The sequence below is a fragment of the Simochromis diagramma genome, unplaced genomic scaffold (genome assembly GCF_900408965.1).
Source record: "Simochromis diagramma unplaced genomic scaffold, fSimDia1.1 OVJJ01000596.1, whole genome shotgun sequence".
Classification (NCBI taxonomy): domain Eukaryota; kingdom Metazoa; phylum Chordata; class Actinopteri; order Cichliformes; family Cichlidae; genus Simochromis; species Simochromis diagramma.
Window position 1 is genome coordinate 10,115,183 of NW_024387245.1, and position 20,471 is coordinate 10,135,653.

Here is a 20,471-nt window from a genome sequence, read left to right on the forward strand (position 1 = left end):
GCAGGGGGAGATTTTGACTGCCAGGGTTCTCGTGTTTGAGTGAAACAATTGTTGAATGGTGAAACCAGAAAATAAGGGACACTTAAAAGAAACTTGAACAGTCTGCTGATGCTGTCTTTCTATCACTTTCCTTGCTGGCTATGTTATGCTACCCCACAATGACACATGAGGGTACTTAGATACTGGCTTAGCTAAACCAAATGACACACAAGGGGGAAAACAAAATTGCTGCAATATAACCAATTAACACAACAAAATTAAACAAACTCCAAACACCCCCCAGGCAATGAAGCATGTGGTTTAGTCCAATGAGGCTGTCAGCAGTACTTCAGATCTCCCACACCTTTTGTCAACCAGGAAGGAGAAGCCAAACTCCCAGGTAACTCAAACAAAGAAAGATGTATTGATATAACAAAACAAACATTTTACCTTCCAGTGTTAATATGTGTGCCCTCCATATAAACATTGTAAGGTGTGGTGGAAAAAGTAAACTAAGTTAATAAAGAAACAATATATTTGACAAGTAGTAAAACATATTTAAAGTAGCAACTGTAAACTAAAATGATGCAACTAGTGGTGAGGTGTGGAGCTTACCATGTGTGGCTTGCCATCACACATGAGGAGAAACTGATTACAAGAAAAATGGAAAAAATAAAAAGTTTGAGTTATGCTGTCATTAAATTTTAGCATAGTTTTTGAGTTGAGGACAATAAATGAATATTTAACATTAAATGTACCAATGTTGTTGTGTACTACTTGGGCAGAGATCATTTTAAGAAGTTTGAATTTACAAGCAAATGGTGTATAAGGTTGTAATTGAATGGAAATGTATTGTTAAGGATATAAAAAAGTACATTTAATGGGTTAAAGTTAAAAGTAGTGACTGTAAATAGTAATAGAAATAAAAAATTTAGTTTTTCTATCAACAGAAAAACTATCTGTTAATGATACAGAAAGTATACCATAAATAAATGGAATTTTTCATAGTTGAAGGAAATGTCCATAAATCTATTTGGAATGGTATAGAACAGGGGTGGGCAATCTCAGGCCACGAGGGCCGGTGTCCCTGCAGGTTTTAGATCTCACCTTGGGTCAACACACCTGAATCACATGATTAGTTCGTTACCAGGCCTCTGGAGAACTTCAGGACATGTTGAGGAGCTAATTTAGCCATTTAAATCAACTGTGTTGGTTCGAGGACACATCTAAAACCTGCAGGGACACCGGCCCTCGTGGACTGAGATTGCCCACCCCTGGTATAGAACTTTGCATTTTCTTAGAGACTGTGACACTTTGTGAAGGGTATGAATAATTCTGGACATGACATTTTATCTCAAATGTAAATAAAAGCTTAGAATTATTTTTTTTTCTATAACAATGCCTCTCATACATTGTCTTATTATCTTTTGGGAGACACCTGTGTCATGTCCGGTCCAAAAAACCTTGCTGGTTGAATAAAAGTAACTTGAAGTCAAAATTTGCCAGGGGTATGAATACTTATGGGCTTGACTGTATGTGATCATTACAGTCTGATGTACCAGAGAGCTGACTGTGGCCACTCCTAAAGTTATTAGTTGCTCAATCATCATTCCTTCATTCAGCCTAATCACAGCCTCCTGCACTTGCATAAACATGTCTTTGGACCACATGTTGACACTTTCAGTGAGCAGCTATTTTGAGCCTCTGCAAATTGTATTACTGTTACTCCTTAACAGTTGATACATAATTTTGTTGTACATGTAAAATGACAAAGGGCTGTTCTATTATCTTTTCTTCTATTCTATATTTATGTTTAAAAAGATGAAAGTCTACACTTATATCACATCTTGTTTGATTGATTTAATTGTGGTGGTGTACAGAGGTAAAATTATGTCATGGTCCAACAATTTGTAGACCTGACTGTAAATTATGTTTTTTGCATGGACCAGAGACAGGATTCACTGAAGTAGGAATATATCAGTAATAGTGTTTTGAAAAAACACTTTGAGCAGAAAAGCCTTAAGCCTAATTTTAAGGATGGTAGGCTTAATTTTTTTTCACTTTAACTGAACCTGTGCTCCTCTGTGAAAAGAATTAGAACCAATGGTGAATATGCTAGTTCTATAGTTCTCTTACAAATACCAGTTGCATTTGCATGGAGCTGATCTGTGTGCACAGGTCCCACTAATGGTTGTTGGGGCTTTTTGCCATGTTTCTGACATGGTAAACAGCCATGGCTGGTCCTTGATGTCCTTCTGCTATGGTTAATGTCCTCTTCTGTGGCTTCTCGTCTACACTCTACCACACTGGCACTGCAGTGTGGTAGAGTGACAGTGGCTGTGGAGGTGCTGGATTGCTACCAGCGGTGACAAGGACGCCTGCAAAAATCCAAACTTGTGAGGAATTAGATGAGAACAATGATCTCTCTCAGTGGTATCAGGTAAGATGGAGATAAAATCTTTTGGTTGCCATTTGTACACATACACTAGGTCTGGGTACATAGGACATGTTGTGCAGAGCTTAAAGTCAAATAAACACAAATATATACAAACAAAGGGCACACTTGATTATTAATTGACACTATGTCTAGTAATAAACAGGTATATAACAGCAAATCCTGTATTACACTTAAATGAAGATATATATTGCACAAAATAAATTTGTGTGTGCTTTAGTTTTGTTTTTTGCCATCAGTCTGACTGGTAGAAAAGAAGTTGTTGTGGAAGCATGTGGTGTGTGTAATCAGACTGTCCACTCTGCTGATATGTTCATTGTTTTGGTCAGAGGAGGGTGTGTCCCGAATGATGTCTCTGACGATGTGTTGTGTACTTCTTGTGGCGTTGTCTGCATATTGATGGAAGATCAGTCCTCATAATCCCCTTTGCAGCCTTCATTACTCTCTGGAGACTCTTCTCCTGTACCTGGGTGTTTTTTTTTTTCCATAGCAGACAGTGATGACAGTATTGAGGATGCTCTTGATCACTCCTCTGTAGGCTGGAGCCATAGGGTGCAGCTCAGTCCTGCCTCTCTGAGCAGAGTGACGAAATAAAGCCAATACTGGGCATTTTTCACCGTAGCTGTGGTGTTCGTGGTCCAAACCCAGGGTCAATTTTATATTAAGGCCAAGGAACTTGTGGCTTTCAACACTCTTCACCTGAGTCCCATTGATGTCTAGAGGCAGAGACTGGGTGTCAAACATAAGGCCCATGAATGGGCCAAGCAAAAGACTCCAATCTGGCCCACTGGATGGTTTTGGTAAATATGAAGGAGGGCATAAATTTAGGACTTTTAACTATATTTTCACAGGTTTTACTACAGCTTTTCCTACTGATAAAGGCCTTCCCCATGACCATAAAAGTGAGACATACTGTTGCAATTTACAATGCGTTTCTTTTTCTTGTATTAACATATCCCAGGATTGTGTAGGAAATGTTTTTTTCACTGACAGAAAGGTGAGTTTCACTGCTCCAGACCCATGAACTCAAATTAAAATCGGATATGCTGTTGAAATCCAGTTTGATTCAGTTCAATTCAATGAACAAGCACTAAGCGACAGGGGAAATGGAAAACACTCTTTTAACAGGAAGAAACCTCAGGTGAAACCACACTCGGGAAGGGGCAGCCATTTGCACTGCCTGGTTGGGGGTAAGGGGAAGAAGACAGGACAAAAGACAGTCTGTGGAAGAGAGCCGGAGATTAATAATCAATTTAATCAATAATGATTAAATGCAGAGTGGTGTGGAGTATAAACACATGTCTGTGAAGGTTCCCAGTCATCTAGGTCGTCGTAGTCTAAGGAGCTTGGATATACAGTTACAGTATAAACACATAATGAGTGGGGGAAAAAGCTGAGTGGAAACGAACACAAACCAGCCCCCAGCAGCCTAGTCCTATTGCTGAACTATCAGCTTTAGCAAAAAGGAATGTTTTGAGCCTAATGTTAAACGTAGAGATTAATAGTAGAGAAATTGCACTGCCTGTTCTTATTGTGATACTCTGGGCATCAAATGTGTATTTAAATTCATTTTCACTGACAAAACGGGGGTTTCACTGGTCCAACCCACATAAGATCAAAGTGGCCCACGATGTAATATGAGCTTCACATCCCTGGTCTGTGGCAAACACCTGCAAATTCCCTACTTGTATGTATTTTCGTTTCCTGCTTTGCACAAAATCTGGAGAAATGGATTCCTAATGAATTTCAGATTGATTAAATTTAAATGCCAGTGTATCTACTGAGCAAGCTCTGGTGCTCCCATAAATTCTTAAATAAAACAAATGCTGCTGACACAGGGCGGTCAAAGCAACACGAGCATGCTATGTGCCCTGTGGATGACGCAACGTGTCGCGAAGGGCAGCAAACCGTACAGCAGAGTCAGCAAACCGAGCACGCTGCTGCTTTCCTGCGCTCCTCACCGACAGACACACGCGTCTCTTCGGTTAGAAAGAAACCCTCTGCTAGTGTCTGTGAGTACAAACTATCTATACATGTACATGTGTTTATGTCTCTCTGTAAGGGTAGTTACGCAATCATAATGAGCGTTGTGAATTTAGCTGGAGGTTGCCGTCAGTCGCCGGTGACTTCAGTTGCTGTGGTAATTCTATGCGCCCCTTAAACCTTGTTGGCAACATCTCCCAGAAATATTCATACCTGTGTCGGTAATAAGTATGTATTCACGCCAGTAGGATGAAAACATTTTGTAGAGAGCTCTCTTGCGACTGTTAAACCTTTTATTTAAATGTGTTTTTTAGCACCGGCATATTTGAAAGAACAGTAATCATGTAGTGCAAGTTGTATCCCAAAACCACACCCTGTTTCCGAAATTTAGTTACCCGAGGAAAAAAAAATATGACTCGCCTGACAAAAGGGAAGGACTTGCCTCTGCTTATGTAAAGTCATTTCTTCTTTACTTTCACATTCATGAGAATATACCAATGCTAACATGCTGTTATTATATGTACAAAACAAACATCACATTCACACAAGCACAATTCTGTGGTCCTCCTTAACTTGCCACATGTATGTCACGATCTACAATAAAATGCTATATATACTGCCAGCTAGACTTCAAAAGTTGCTTAAATTAATCCATCCATCCATTCGCTTCCACTTATCCTTTTCAGGGTCGCGGGGGGCGCTGGAGCCTATCCCAGCTGTCATAGGGCGAAAGGCGGGGTACACCCTGGACAGGTCGCCAGTCTGTCGCAGGGCTAACACATAGGGACAGACAACCATTCACACTCACATTCACTTGCACATTCACACCTAGTGGCAATTTGAATTATCCAATTAACTTATCCCCACAAGCTGCATGTCTTTGGACGGTGGGAGGAAGCCGGAGTACCCGGAGAGAAGCTTAAATTAATATTAACACTAATTAGGGCTGTTCATATAATGATATATATCGGATGACGATGTAAAAACGTCTATCTTTCATTTTGCTATCATTTGTTTCGTGGTGTCGCAAAATAAACTGTTTATGGCAATATTTTTTCATCGTGGCTATATTAATGTCGTAAAGTTCTCTTTCTAACCACACTATGGACGGACAAGCGCCTGTTTTTATGCTTGTGGTTAGCAGCATCGCGTGTCCGCTTCTTTATGTTCCACATAAACCTTTCACATTAAAGCTCAAGATCCTGTTGAGACTTTTCAAAATAAACTGAATCACGTGAAAGAGCAGATGAGAAGTAAAAAAAAGAGCCGCCAGGTGCTAAAAAATAAACCGTAGACTCAAACGTTAGAACAGGCTTTTCCCCGCAGCACGCCGTGTAATAAATACTCACAAAGAAAACGGCGGCCTTTACAACTTATGTCTAAAAATGTATAGTTTCATGCATCGGTTAAAACACTCGACTCCAGCAACATGACGCGCAGCTGGAAACACTTCCCGCAAGACGAGCTGCCCGAGATTCACATTTATTTACAGAAAAATGTTACATTCTTGTGATTTACGATAGAATTCTTATATCGGGATATGAGATTTTGGTCATATCGCACAGCCCTAACATTAATGGTATTACGAGGATACTAATTCTAGTACTTGTTAAGTCTACAATGATTTCATTTTAAGAAGCTGAGCCAGCAAAGAAATGCGTGCATAAGATATTGTAACTCAGCTTTAAAGGTTTTGACTCCAGCAACTGCAAGTACGCTATATTGCCAAAAGCATTCGCTCATCTGCCTTCACACACATATGAACTTGAGTGATATTTCATGACCTTTGCTGCTGTAAAAGCTTCAATTCCTCTGTGAAGGCTTTCCGTGAGGTTTAGGAGTGTGTTTGTTGGGAATTTTTGACCATTCTTCAAGAAGCGCATCTGTGAGGTCAGACACTGATGTTAGACGAGAAGGCCCGCTCGTAGTCTTGGATCTACTTCATCGCAAAGGTGTTCTGTTGGGTTGAGGTCAGGACTCTGTGCGGGCCAGTCAAGTTCTTCCACACAAACTCACTCATCCATGTCTTTTTGGACCTTGCTTTGTGAACTGATGCGCAGTCATGTTGAAACAGAAAATGACAATCCCCAGACTGTTCCCACAAATTTGGGAGCATGAAATCTCTTGGTGTGCTGAAGCATTAAGAGATCCTTTCACTGGAACTAAGAGACCCAGCCCAACTCCTGAAAGACAAGCCCAAACCATAATCCCCCTCCACCAAACTTTACAGTTGGCACTACGTAGTCAGACAAGTACCATTCTCATCTCATCTCTCATCTCAAACCCAGACTCATGTCTTGGATTGCCAAACAGAGAAGTCTGATTTGTGACTCCAGACAAACACGTATCCACTGCTTTAGATTCCAGTAGCAGCGTGGTTTACATCCATTATTGGCGATGGATGTATCCATTCCATGAAGCTCTCTACGAACTGTTCTTGAGCTGATCTGAAGGCCACATGAAGTTTGGAGATCTGTAGGAGAAAGAAATTACATGCTCACTGAGCTCTTGAGGTCAAAACATTTATTCCTTACAGCCTTATTAACTCAAGATCTGTTTCAATTGCCTGCGCAATAGCTGGTATTAAAGTTTGTGAGCAGAAAATGCTCATATTTGAGCATCTGACCTTATATTGGAAGTTTTCCAAGCTAACCTTGGAAACTTTACCAAATCAAGAATTGTCCAAAACTTATCTGAACTAATGGTCTGTTGGGACCTGCTGTTAAGTCAAACAAGGACAGCGATCAGAATTTGGGTTATTAATTAACATTTCGTCATTACGAGTTAATAGTTATGTAATCATTGATTTAATGTAATTGTTTCCCTGCCACTCGACAGCTTCTTTGGCTGCTTCAGCAAAAAGCACTCATCATGTCCAAAGGTACGGTGGTTCTGGCTTACAGTGGTGGACTGGACACCTCCTGCATTCTGGTCTGGCTCAAGGAGCAGGGCTATGATGTCATCACCTACTTGGTAAGGTTTAAAGCCATGCACGCAACAGTTGGTTTAGTTTTATGCTGCCAGGCTTTTGCATGTTGTGTCCTTTTGGTTGTACAGTTGGCTTTATAAAGGGTTACAGGTGTTCACTGTGGTCTGTTATTAAAAAAATCTATAAAAACAACCCCAAGACCTACCGTTTTGGGTATCTCTGCATGGGTCAAAAGGTTTGGATTCATAATGACAGCTCAAATCTGCCTGGATTTGCGTTTTGCCCCACAGCCACTCAGAACTGCACAGTAGGCAGATTTTCCGATTGTCTAACTTCATTTAGTGATTTTTTTTTTAGGTCAGTGGGGGTGGGTGTCAGCCAAAGGTTCATAGCTGTTGAACAGGATGTACACCTCAGCTCTAGCTCTTCAGTGGAGTAAAAGAAGGCACTCTTCCAGTACATGATCCAGTGTAATGTTTCATGAAATTACAAAACCACGCACTTGCGTGAATTTGCTAAACAACAGTCACATAAACAAAAACCGAGAGGGTTTACTGTGCCACTGTGCAAGTATAATTCACGTATGATTGCTGCAATATGCAGGTTCTTTTAGAGCAGCTACAATTCACTTTACTATGTGAGAAAAATAGTCCCTTGCTCAGTTCAGGAGATCAGTACAGCCTCTTCATGGCCTCGAGTGGCGTTCACGCTCAGTTGTTGCATCTCCTCAGCAGACGTGATCTGAACTGCAAGACGGTGGACTGTCAAAAATAACACTTTGGTAGGCACGTGCCTCTGTGTGTCGATGCATTTAATTTAGAGAAGAATTTAAACTAGAGAACCTGCATATTTATCTTCTTATTGTGTTCATCCTGTTTCCCCTGGAGATTTCAACATCAACGTTCACATTCACAGCGCTTTTCTGTCTTTCTAGGCCAACATCGGGCAAGACGAAGACTTTGAAGCTGCCCGGAAAAAGGCGGAAAGCCTCGGTGCAAAGAAGGTAAGTGTCAGTGAAACAGGATGTTGATTAGGATTTGTTTGCAGCGTGAGCAACATCAGAGAATGTCAGCTACAATTTGGAAAGAGCCATTTCTCTGTAATAAACTCTCTTTTCCAAAGATGAGTGATTCCTCAATCAGATACAGGGCTTGCAAATCGCTAGCCCGACGTCCCGGGGCTACGATTTTTCCAGCGAGCTACCAAAATCTATCTCTGCCCTGCCCGTCGGGCTATGTGAAGGAAAAATATATGTCAATGCTTTTGCATTCTTTTGGAAATGTAGCTGGGTAATTATGTCATTGGCATCGGTGAGCCACTGTCAATATGTGAATATTGAAATCGGTTTGAATTGCGTTGTTTTTTTGCTTTCACTTTGCAATCGCGCACTGTAACTGTTCTGGAATGTGTGAGAGCGCAGCACTGATTGGTGAGTGATGATAATTTGTGCACCAATTCCTCTGACCTCGTTTATAACGTAGCTTACTATGCAAACATGACAAGTGAAATCTCCGCAGCTTAAACATAGAGAGGTTGATAGGCAGAGAATCGCGAGCTTATGTGAGTGCGTGTGTAAAAGCAGCAGGAGATATATTTAGTTCTGCTGAGCCAAATAAGCAGGTCAGGGTGAAGAAGTGGCAGCCAAAGAAGCTTACCACAAAACGGAAAAGTTTGACAAATCAGACTATAGGCAAAAAGAAGTAGCTAGCTGGTTCATGGACAAAAGAATTCTGTGGCTGCAATATGACGCTATTAAACCGGGGCTGCACAAAAGTGGTCCGAGGTGCGCATTCGCGTCAAAATAAAAAAAAACGCGCACAAGATATGAAGTTGCAACGCGTGTTGGATACATAAGATTCGGAGGAGGACAGACATTTGTTTTGAACTCTTAAAGATGTCGAAGAAGCAAGCTTTTAAGCAATTACTTTGGTGTTCCTCCACCTCAAAAACAATGTCAGAAGGAGTCCGAACCACAAAAAGAAGCCCGTATTTCAGAAAAGTGGTTGCAGGAAGTGAGCTGGCTTCAAACAAATGATGAACGCACAGAGATGTGGGGCGGAATGTGCCGTGAAAATCAATGCTTTTAATGCTTATGCACAGCCCGACTAATCCTGGATTTCTGGCACTGATCCCAATACTAATATTTTTTTCTAGATGTAGAAGTGTTGCAGTTATAGTAAGGGCGGAAAATTGTTATTAATTTCATTAGGATTTTATTTCACGGACGAGTTAGCAAGGCAGTGCTTGATTCTGCACCACAGTCAGAGTCGCAGTCAGTCTTCTGGACAAATGACATGATGGAACCATTTTAACAAAGCCCTGTTCTGTGTCCTCGCCTCTGTGGCTGTGCAGGTTTTCATTGAAGACCTTCGTACAGAGTTTGTGGAGGATTTCATCTGGCCTGCAGTTCAGGCCAATGCTGTCTATGAAGACCGATACCTGCTGGGCACTGCGGTAGCACGGCCATGCATTGCCCGGCGTCAGGTGGAGATTGCACGCAGGGAGGGTGCCCAGTTTGTCTCACACGGTGCCACTGGAAAGGTAAGTCAGACAATGGGCATGGAATTATGCCGTGTGGGGTAAGAATGTCCAAAATCTGCAAATGTGATTCCGGGAATAAGTTTACATCTTTATTTTTTGAAGAGCAGGGACATAAAAGCAAATGCAGGGCTTGTGAAACAAGACTAAAGCATCAGTTTTCTTATTATAAATTAAGCCTCAGACATGGCGGTTAAAATTGAGGTGTTTTGATCCCAACCAATTTCAAAGTACAGACTTATTAGCTAGGTCTAGGTCTAGCTAGGTCTAGCTCTCTTTGCACAGTTGCTTATTAACCTAAATAAGACTACAAAGTTAAAATCTACCCTTCCTCTTCCTCAGAAACCCTTTCTATTTAGTCCTTTGAAAAGAAACAGGCATAACAGCTGAATAACAGCTGTCTTATTTCTAAAGTGAGCCTTTTTAATGGGAAAAAGCGTACAGCTCAAATGGTAAAATAGGAGCACCGAGTTTATTTGGTCAGAGTTGATAATTTAACAGATCAGGACAACTTTGAGTCTCATCTAAAGTTCAAGTGTCCTGACTGCAGCTCTACCAGATGAAGATGTTTTCAGGCTGCATGCCAAGAACTTTCTCAGCCTAGGTTGTGAAAGTGACAGTTTGTGATGTTCTCATTATTTAGACTTACTGCAGTTAGCCACAATTTCATGCCATTGTTTTCATATCCTGATTTGACCCGATGTATGTTCAGAGCACAAATTTAGCTGCGTTAGTAATAGTTCCTGTATATTTACACTGCAAATTTATGGAGATTTTTCTGGGATTCATAATATATTTTCAAATATATGTTTTAGTTTGACTGTGTGAGAGGCCAGCGACCTGTCCAGGGTTTACCCTGCCTCGTGTTTCAAAGTGCAGCCCATTTATTCTTTTACTATTTGTGTTGATAATGAGGAAACTATGGAAGCTTGTTTAAGCCACAGAAAAATTGAGTTAGTAAGCCAAAAGTAACTATTTTTAAATTTTAGGATAATAATCCAAAACTCTAAATTGTAGATAACAAAAAATGTTTAGTAGGTGATTTTTTTGTTCTAGTGTCAGAAACAAGCTTCTATAGAAAGAGACAGTAGAGAAACAACTACTAACAACTAAGAAACAACTAAAATTTAATCAGTTCATCCATTAACACAAAAAGTAATCAACAATTCTAAAAAATTTGAGTCAGTGTGAAGTAAAATAGTTCATTTTAAGGGTTTTTTTTGCATAGTAACTGTGATTCATTTGGTTTTCTTTACTGTCTTTGATAGTACATGGAGGGCATTTTTGAGTTTAGGATGTAGTTTGGGGAAAACTAATTGTTTGAATATGTAAACTTGGGGTTTGGGGTCTTTTCTGGCCCTTAATAGATAAAAAATAAAGCAGATTATTAGTGAAAATATGAATAAATGATTAAAAATGTTAGCAACGGCCCTGCTGTGCACACTTTTAATCATCTGCGTTTATTGTAAACTGATACAACAAGTAACACAAGAAACATCGAGTTGAACTGTTGTTTGCACTTTTCAGGGAAATGACCAGATCCGCTTTGAGCTAACATGCTATGCCCTCTACCCTGAGGTCAAGGTGAGTTTGTTTATTTATTGTGTGGATGTAATTTACTGACACTGTGGAGTAATGTCACTATAGCTGGAAAGAGTTTCTCTGTTTGTGTTCTTTAGATCATCGCACCCTGGAGGATACCCGAGTTTTACAACCGCTTCCGGGGGAGGACGGACTTGATGGAGTATGCAAAGGTAACTCTGTCAATGGCATAATGTCAGAAACACAATTATTTTACCCCCTTTATTTTCATAGCAATGTGTCTGTTAACATTTTCAAGGTACAGATTCAGCCTTTGACTAAAAAAAATCCTAACAATTACCTGATCAAATCTCCAAGTCCTAAAAGTACCATCCACTTAATAGTGACGTTAACATTGTCCTGAATTATTTTGAAAAAAACAATTATTAAGCATGCAGTGGACTACCAAAAAAGGAGATTAGAGGCTATATTATAACGAACATTTTGTATTGAAAGCTTTAATTATTTATTACCTCAGATTCTCAGATTAAATTACACGGACTACTTGTATTCTGGTGGACGTTTGTCGATGTAGTCGCATCCAAAAAAAAATGATGGGCCCACCAGTTTTTCCCACTAGAGGGTGGTCATGATGTTTAGCCAACACCTTTCAGGCAAGCCTGTGAGTTAATTGTGAAATGTACTTTGTCTTAAAGCGCTGATTTTTTTTTTTACTTTAAAAAAAAAATAAAAATAAATATATATATATATATATATATATATATATATATATATATATATATATATATATATATATATATAGATTATATATATACACATACATATATATTATATATACAAGACATATATATATATATATACACATAATGTCTTATGTCTGTAATGTCTTTAGTCAGTATATGTATCTATATGTAGTAATGAGATGTCTGTATACAAAATTCTTTGTCTATTTCAGCAACGTCTCATGGAGACGGACCGCAAGTCGCGCTCACAGGATGTAACTTAAAAGCTTCTTTTGCTGTTAAACTGTAGGAGCATGGCATCCCTGTGCCTGTGACCCCTCGGGCACCTTGGAGCATGGACGCCAACCTCATGCATATCAGGTGAGCAGGACTGGCGTGATGCATCTTCTTTAGCTCTTATTTCAGAATCTTTGATTTTATTTTATTTTTTCCAGTGAGAAACTTTAATTGTTCAAATTTCTTTACAGCTACGAGTCGGGCATCCTGGAGAATCCCAAGGTAAGCTCGCAATGTTTAATAAAAGGAAACATAATTCATCATTTTTTATATTTAATCCTGCGGGGACTTACTTGTGTTAATTTTGAATTTATATTAAAGCTGTTACAGTATAATACTTGTTAACTAAAGAAATGCTTTCTAATATGCTGTTCTGTAACTGTTCTAAGAAAATAGACCAAAAATTGTTTTGTGCAGACTGTCTGAGGCATTTTTTTCTAACCTTCCTCACTGACACCCCTGTTCAAGCTTGTAAAAACAAGAGCTGATCAGAAGAGTTTTGCACAGGTGCAAAAACAATTTAAGTGAACCTGAAAAGGTAAGGTAAGGTTTTGCCTAAACTTCTGAAGGATGACATCATCTTCAGATCAGTACCTGTTCTTGAAATTGATCGTGAGAAATAGAAAGAAACCTGCATAAGCCGCTTGACGTACATCTCATTTTTGACCATTGTGAGTCATCTCTTCAGCATCCATCGCATGCGCACACGCCGAACTAACAGACCTAATGCTGCGTTTTTGTGTGTACGTGTGGTTAAATGTGTCAGACACTTGGAGGGACACATCAGTAAACCTTCCCTTCAGTCGACTGACCAATGCCAACCCTGCCAGAGACAAACATGACTCACTCTCCCACAGTGCCATGGGTGAGTCAAGGGTTTGATCTCTGCAAGGTTAAAGGTCAGTGTAGTACATACAGGTTGCCCCCAGTGACCCCCCCGACGCCCCCCAGAGCTCCCATCCCTCGGTCGTTGTGTCTGTGCCTCTGTCTCTCCTCACCCCGGGTCCTCACCAGGCCCTGGGAAGAGCCTGGGACACACAGACACTGACTTGTCGTCAGCAACGCTTCTACTAATTCCCGATTTCATGGGAGCCTGGGAGGGGGAAGGGTTAGGGCGTTGCGCCCAGCTGGGGCCTCCTGAGTTCCAACCCCAACTCCTCGGGACCTCATTGTTCCACTAGTTGCGCCGCCGCAGGCTGCGACGTGGGAGGGGAGCCATTTCATCATGACACCGTGACACCAAAATGTCACCAGTAACAGTAAAGTACAAAGACAGTGCGCCAGACAGATGAGTCCCCAATGGACGGGGTGTCACAGGGAGGCGAGGGGTCCTGCGCTGCTGGAGCGGAGATGCAGGGGCAGGGCCACTGTAACTCACAGACCTCCATCTCTTGCTGTCTTTCTCTGTCCCTTTCCCACCCCTCCGCTGCCTCTTTAGTGGCCGTCCTGTGGAGAAATGTTTTGAAAAGAATGAGACGAACCAGCTCAATAGCATAGCGATGTATGATGATGGTATTGTGTGTGTGTGTTCATTCGGGAGGGGTTTGTGCTGGACCTTTTCTCCGATATTGAATCGATTCATGGCCTTAAATACAATGAAATATTTATGGCACAGAGGTCTGAAGTAGTAAAAGGATTTGAATATATTACCCCAGAGTCTGAAATGTGGGACTAGGTAGAAATTTCTTTACAAAAAAGCAAAAAGTTTTCAAGTCTTTTTGTTAACATTTTAATTAAAAACAAAATAAAACACCAGTGCAATTTAAACTTGGGGGGGTAAAAACAAAAAAGTCACTTCCCCCTCCAAATTCTTAAACCAACAGGTCACATTCTGATCTACCTGAAGGTCATCTGATAGAGGTCACCTTGCTCTCTGTACCAGCCTGTCTCTCTGCTCCAGTTACAGCCCTGAAGGCTGAGGTCGGACCACGACTATTCAGACGATACAATAGTCCCCCCCTCTGTATCTGTGATACAATGGTCCCTCTCTGCTGAACACCGTCAGATTAGAAAATATCCAAATGGTCGCTCATATGTTCGTCTGTAGATAAGCGTCAGCAGTTCAGGTTACTCTGTGATTAACACTGTATCCTTCCTGATAACCCCAAACCAGGTCACCTACACCACAATGGGCTGCAGGCTTTTGTTTACTCATCTCCATATGGCAACGTTAACCTATGTGAAGACATGCATTCATGCCAGCTTTAGCTAGCTGTTGCAGACTGTTGGCATGCATCTGATAAGTGCACTGATGTAGTGGTTGTTATAAAGTTATTAGATTCTGGTGTTGCTGGGAACATGAAGGTGTAGTCTATGTTTTGTGTCCTGCTTATTCTTTACTAATTAAGAAGAGATATTAGAGACTGTAATGAATATGAATGTGCAGGGTTTTAATGCCTAGGATTTGCCTAATTACATTTCTGGAAACAAAATGCTAACTAGGAAGGCGATAAACAAATATTATGTGCTGTTATATATGTTTTTTTTTACTTCATAGACCACCACCTGTTGGCAAAACAGCTGAGGTTTTAATTGTTGCTTAGCACCTCTTATGTTCTGTCATCCATCATGTGTGGTAAACAATCCGGCACTTGTGTTTGGATGTCTCCACATCCTCAAGCTTCCTCACTGTCCCCGCTCTCTTCGTTCCTCCGCACATGAGCAGTCAGAGTCTGCCCTGAGGCAGCTTGACACTCGTCCTGAGTCATTAAAACATCACCTCGGTCTTAATTATAGCCTCTGTCAGCGAGTTTCCCCGGGCCTGCTTCTTTTTTCCTTTTTTTCTTTGATCCGGGAGCTGATGGCCCACTGCTCCCGTTGACCAGGAGTAAAGGAGCGAAACGCCGTGCCCCTGCCCACCTAGAGGAAATGAAAACTTGTTTGCTGCCGTTCACATTTGATCGCTGGAAAGATGGATGGTCGGAGGACTGCCTGTAGGGGTAGGAAGTGGGCTCGTAGGTGTATGTATACATGTCAGTGTGCGCTCTGAAGCAAAGAGGTCAGTATTTGTCATGCGCCTTCGCTGCCCTCAGGTCTCATTAGCCTGACCTGTGCTACTCGGCGAGTGCTCTCTGCGCCCATCTAAGCATCGTCGTCATCGCAGCTTTGCCTTCATAGACAAGCGCCTGCTGTCCTCATTAAATTCAGCCCAGGATGTGACACTATCCAAGGGCGCTATGAATATAAATATCTCTACAGCACAACACGAGCATATTGTTTTATTCTTGTCTCAATTTGCCATGTTTGCATTTTAAGGAGAAGGACAGACTTGAAACGTGGTGATTTTAGGATCATTTCCAATCTGTTGCGCCAAACATGTTTTCCTTTTTTTCCCTCTTTTTTTTTTTTTTTTTTTTTTTTTTTTAAACCATCCTCTCCCGCTCTCTTCCCAAATCCTGCTTTCTCCTCCTGCCATTTCTGCTTCTTTTGGCCCCTTTTTGGCTTTGATTGAAAACCAATGAGGCGACTAATAAGTGGAAAGATAGAAATTTACTTGCTTTAAGTTCATGCGTCAGCCTTCTCCTTTTGCTGCCCGGGCCACGTTTAGCACAACAATATCGCAGAAGCAAAGACTGCCAAAGGAGCTGCTCTGTGCTACATGATGGTGCGCTTCACGCCCCATTTCCCACCAATACCCCGTCGCCCCCCCCGCCTTCGCCATCTCTACCTTTTCCTCTCTTTCAGGGCCACGGCTTTGGGACAGGTCCACCTGCAGGGGGTTTGAATTGAAATGCATTGATCTCTCGCTCACTGGAAACAACCCTGTCCCTTTACGTTTCCTTTTTCCCCCTTCTTTTTTGTATTCAGTAGTATGTAAGTTCAAGCTCTCAGCTTTGGCATCACATTACTGCTACTATACTTTTTAAATTAATGATTTTTTTTTTTTTAGCTGATCGTGTGAAAATACTTTAGTGGTTATTTTAAACTCGGACGTTCTTCAACAACAAAAGCAGGGAGCCTAAATGAACAACTTCTTGTTAATTAAATGATAATTAAAAGACCATAAATGGAAAAAACTATAAACAACAGGTTTCCTGTAGTGTAGCATCCCGCCACCTGCAAGTATTCTTCCAGCAGTGCCTCTCATGTGCTGTGTTGCATTTGCAGGTTAGAAAAAGATTAATTTCCTCTTCCCTCTCCAAGAGTAAGCATCAAAAGGCTTTTTAGGGCAGTCATTTTGTCCCTCTCCCATTCACTCTCATTTGGCATCTTTCAGGGCACTGAGGCAGAAAATGAAGGAGAGGGAGACGGCCGCCTTCCCAGTCAATTTCGGTGTTTAGTTAAAAGGAAGGAAAGTGATTGCGCTGCTCGTTTTCTCCTCACTGACAGGCGGCGAGCGGATGCCGATTAGTTATTGAATGATGATTTAGAGTCTGGTAAAGCTTTCCATTTAAATGCACCCAGTGGTTATTTTGCATAGTCCCCCTGCAATTTGCCTCAGCTCAGGAGACATTGGCCATCATCTTGTCCTAATGCCGTGTAATTGTTGGAGGGGTGCATCGCTGGGCAGGCACGTCAGACCGCCACGCTCTTTTAGGTCCCAGCCGCGACTTTACTGAAATCGCTCCCGGCTCCCGCCAGCTGGAAAAAAGAAAAACGACAAATGTCTGTCAACGAGGACAACTTTAGTGGATTTTAGGGTGTAGACTTGAAGGTCTTATTGTGCGATGCCCATTTAGGGGAAGATTCTTCATTTGAAAATAAAGCAGAAGGGGAAACGTCACTCAGAAAATCACAAGTGGAAAACTGGAAGATTAGAGAAGAGTGAGAGAATGGCAGAAACACGATAGAGTCGGCAGATTCTCTCAGACGGGCAGAGCTGCTGCTCAGATCGGTGCTGTCGTAGCATCAGTGGGGTTTTATTGTGTTTTTCACTTGTCAGGTATACACTGTTCTTTAGGATGTGAGTAATTTCATTCTCGTGCCCTTTCCCACTCTTTCTCGCTGTGTTCTGCTTTTCCTCGCCTTCCCCTGTGGTGCAGGGCCACATGGGGAAAATGAAACCAAATAGAGGAGAAAAATGGAACATTGATTTTTTTTTTTCCCCCCCTTTTTTTGTCTTCACTAAAGTCCTGATGTCGTTTTCAGGTCTCTTCTTTTTCACGCATCATTCCCTCTGTTCTTCTGCCCGCCGTGTCCTCACACAACAGTCTCTTCATACTGTTTTTTTTTCTTCTCTTTTCTTTTTGATGAGGTCTCAAGAGGTCCGAGTTATTCCTCTCAGGGAGTGAAGTGTGTGAAATGGAGAGAGTGAGTGTGTGCCTTTGTGTGTTTTTCAGAGTCGTGCACCGGCTGACCTGTACCTGATGACCAAGAACCCAGAAGACTCTCCAAATGTCCAAGATGTGCTGGAGATAGAGTTCAAAAAAGGTTTGTGGGCTCGCCACATGTCACCTGTTGATCCCTCCATCAGTCTGCATCTGTCTTTTACCTGTTTTTGCAGTACTGTGTTTTAAGCCACCCATTGTTTCTTTATGCTTTTATTCTGTTTAATTTTTAAAAGTTTTCAGCAATAGGTCTCCAGGTTTGTTTGTTTTTTTAAAGCTCTTTCAAAGTTTTTCTTTGACTGCTTTTTCACTCATTTTCAGCTCCGCCCTTGTATCTGCCCATTTTCAGAACACCGCTTTTTGTTAAGCCAATGATCAGTGAGTCATTCAAGCATAAAAAAGACACCTGTATTGTCTACAATTAACAGACAGCTTAGCAAAGAAACTGTTTTAAATGGTATATTTGGGTGCTTTGTTACTACCACGCGGTGGCAAAACACATAATTTGCTGCAATTTCTTTTGCTGAATCTATGAAAAATGCCCAAAATAACAGTTTGACAGAGATGACGTAGGATCAACACACAGAAGAGCTTTAAATGTCCTTAAAGAAGCCCAGAGAACTATTCCTGAAGACTATTTGAATACATTACAAGAAAGCTTGCCTAATAAGAAGTGTAGAAGAAGAAGCATGTGCTTTTTATACTGTGTTTCTGTTTGCACATCTTTTAATAAATTGCTGCACCTTTTTCCACAGTTTTGTTGCAAAATATAAAGAAATCAGGGAAGGTGCAAGTCCTTTACACAGTACTGTTCATGTATATGATGGATGAGTTTGTATAGAACTTTCCAAAACACAGAGTTAAAAAGTCCTTCACAGTTTGAATGAAAGCTACACATTAAAGATACGTATACATGTTCCAAGATACAGACAAATAATTAAACATGGGGTCACATATTCATTCCAACATACACACAAACAGATGTAAACGATGGTCCAGAGTAAAGAGAAAAAGATTAAGGGAAAGATAACCTGTAAAAATTAGTTTTCAGCAGCCGTTTAAAGCAAATCACAGATTTGGCCGGCCTGACAGGCTGAAGGAGGCTTTTCCAAAGTTTGAGCACCGCAGTCTCAAAAGCAGTCTCGCCTCTGACTCTAAAGTAAGAGGGTGGAACAGTTAGGAGACCTTGATTCAGCCATTTGAGAAGTCTGCTGAAGCGATGATGTCTCAGTAGCTCTAATAAAAGAAACGGGGGCCTGTCCATGTAGAGCTTCATATGTTAATAAATTTCACTGGGAACCAGTGAAGGGAAGAAAGAAGGTCTGTAATGTGTGAGAATATGCGTTCAGCACTAAACGGAGACTGGCTAAGGAGGACTGAGAGATGCACATCAAGAGCGAGTAAGAGTAATCGAGGGAGGAGAAGATTAAAGAGTGAACTAAAAGTTCAAGATGACTGAAGGACAGTGAAGGCTCGATTTTTGTGATACTTCAGGAGGTGAAACCTTTATCATGCGAATTGAAAACAGACAATTCAATTGACCTGTTGCCATGTATTTGATGAATAATTGAAGAATGGATGTGGTGATAGAGGACCTGCACAGGGTTGGTGTGACAGATGAGCCACTGTGGTGACCTCTAAGAAGGAGGTGAATTATATGGAGGATAATCACGCAGTGTTTTTAGTGTCATTTCTTTGGCCTCTGCCTTACTTTGTGTTGCTCCATCAAACCTGGAGACATTCTGTTGCATGTCATGCATAAACATTCAAAAAATGTGTTAAATGTAAACATTTCGGAGCTTCTGTTAATCATCGTTAAGAGGTCGCGTCCACTATCGCTCACTGTCCACTGCAGGCCGTACCTCATCTTGTTACTTAACACTGATGGTTACAGCTGTAGGGCTACAGATCTGAGGCTGACTCAGATGCACTTTATCACCATTTCTGACCACCCAGTCTTATCCCTAACCCCTCACAGCATTACTTGGTCCCAATCTGCCACGTTTGACCCGGGGGCACACACACAGGCCGGAAGCATTAACTCCAGCTAATACATTGAGCCCTGAGGGGCCAGGAGAACGCTCATTAGATATATTGCTACGAGGCTCAGGGTGAGTAGTAGAAAGTGTCACATGTTTGTGCAAAAAGAAAACGGCAAGACACATCCAAGCCTGGGGCAAATGGCACAGATGTCCCTTCATCGTGGTTCCTCGGTGGAGGTTGAACTACGGCAACATCAATAGGCTGAGGAGACACTAGCGCCTCTGATTGAACAGACTTAGTGGGCAGCTTTACGAGCTATAAGCTATAAGGGTAATTTAAGGGAAGTTCAAAAGTTTAGCAGGAAATTTTAAAGAGCAAATGAAAATGCCTTTCAGTGGATCCGCAACAAAAATGGATACCCCGATCTCTCTTTACCAGTTTCCCCCAAAGAAATGTTTAACTCCGAAACAAGTTGCTCGGCGTCGGTTATCTGGAGATGCTTTTGTAAAACAGCGATGCTCTAGTAAAAGCCCGGTCTGGTTTCGCGGGCCCTTTGCATGCCTGTGCTCCATTTTCACACATATTCTCTGTGCCTTTTATTGAGCGCTCTATGACAAAAGCTGTTTTAGTTGTCCACACAAAGGCCCAAGCCTACTCCTCCCTCTGAGCACAAGATCAGCACAAGAATGTTTCATTTCATTCCCCCTCCCACCTTTTCATCCCTGCCTTTCTCACCAACGTTTTCTCACTGATTAAAAAAGAATATTTAACGACAG

General features: G+C 41.4%; 1 protein-coding gene across 3 annotated transcripts in view; it reads left to right on the top strand.

Annotated features, from left to right (window-relative positions):
• Nucleotides 1-361: 361 nt before the first annotated feature.
• ass1 (argininosuccinate synthase 1) overlaps nucleotides 362-20,471 on the top strand; it is a 34,066-nt gene continuing 13,956 nt past the window's right edge. Inside the window, exons 1-9 of one of the 3 annotated variants that reach the window (XM_040053199.1) lie at nucleotides 362-379; nucleotides 7,256-7,390; nucleotides 8,281-8,349; nucleotides 9,699-9,887; nucleotides 11,412-11,468; nucleotides 11,564-11,638; nucleotides 12,459-12,529; nucleotides 12,637-12,667; nucleotides 17,725-17,815. In XM_040053199.1, the coding sequence (XP_039909133.1) occupies nucleotides 7,289-7,390; nucleotides 8,281-8,349; nucleotides 9,699-9,887; nucleotides 11,412-11,468; nucleotides 11,564-11,638; nucleotides 12,459-12,529; nucleotides 12,637-12,667; nucleotides 17,725-17,815 (685 nt within the window). In that variant the 5' untranslated portion in view covers nucleotides 362-379; nucleotides 7,256-7,288. Of the gene's footprint in view, nucleotides 380-2,297; nucleotides 2,420-4,278; nucleotides 4,447-7,255; nucleotides 7,391-8,280; nucleotides 8,350-9,698; nucleotides 9,888-11,411; nucleotides 11,469-11,563; nucleotides 11,639-12,458; nucleotides 12,530-12,636; nucleotides 12,668-17,724; nucleotides 17,816-20,471 lie in introns of those variants that run through there. The other 2 variants (XM_040053198.1, XM_040053197.1) reach the window with 2 other exon arrangements.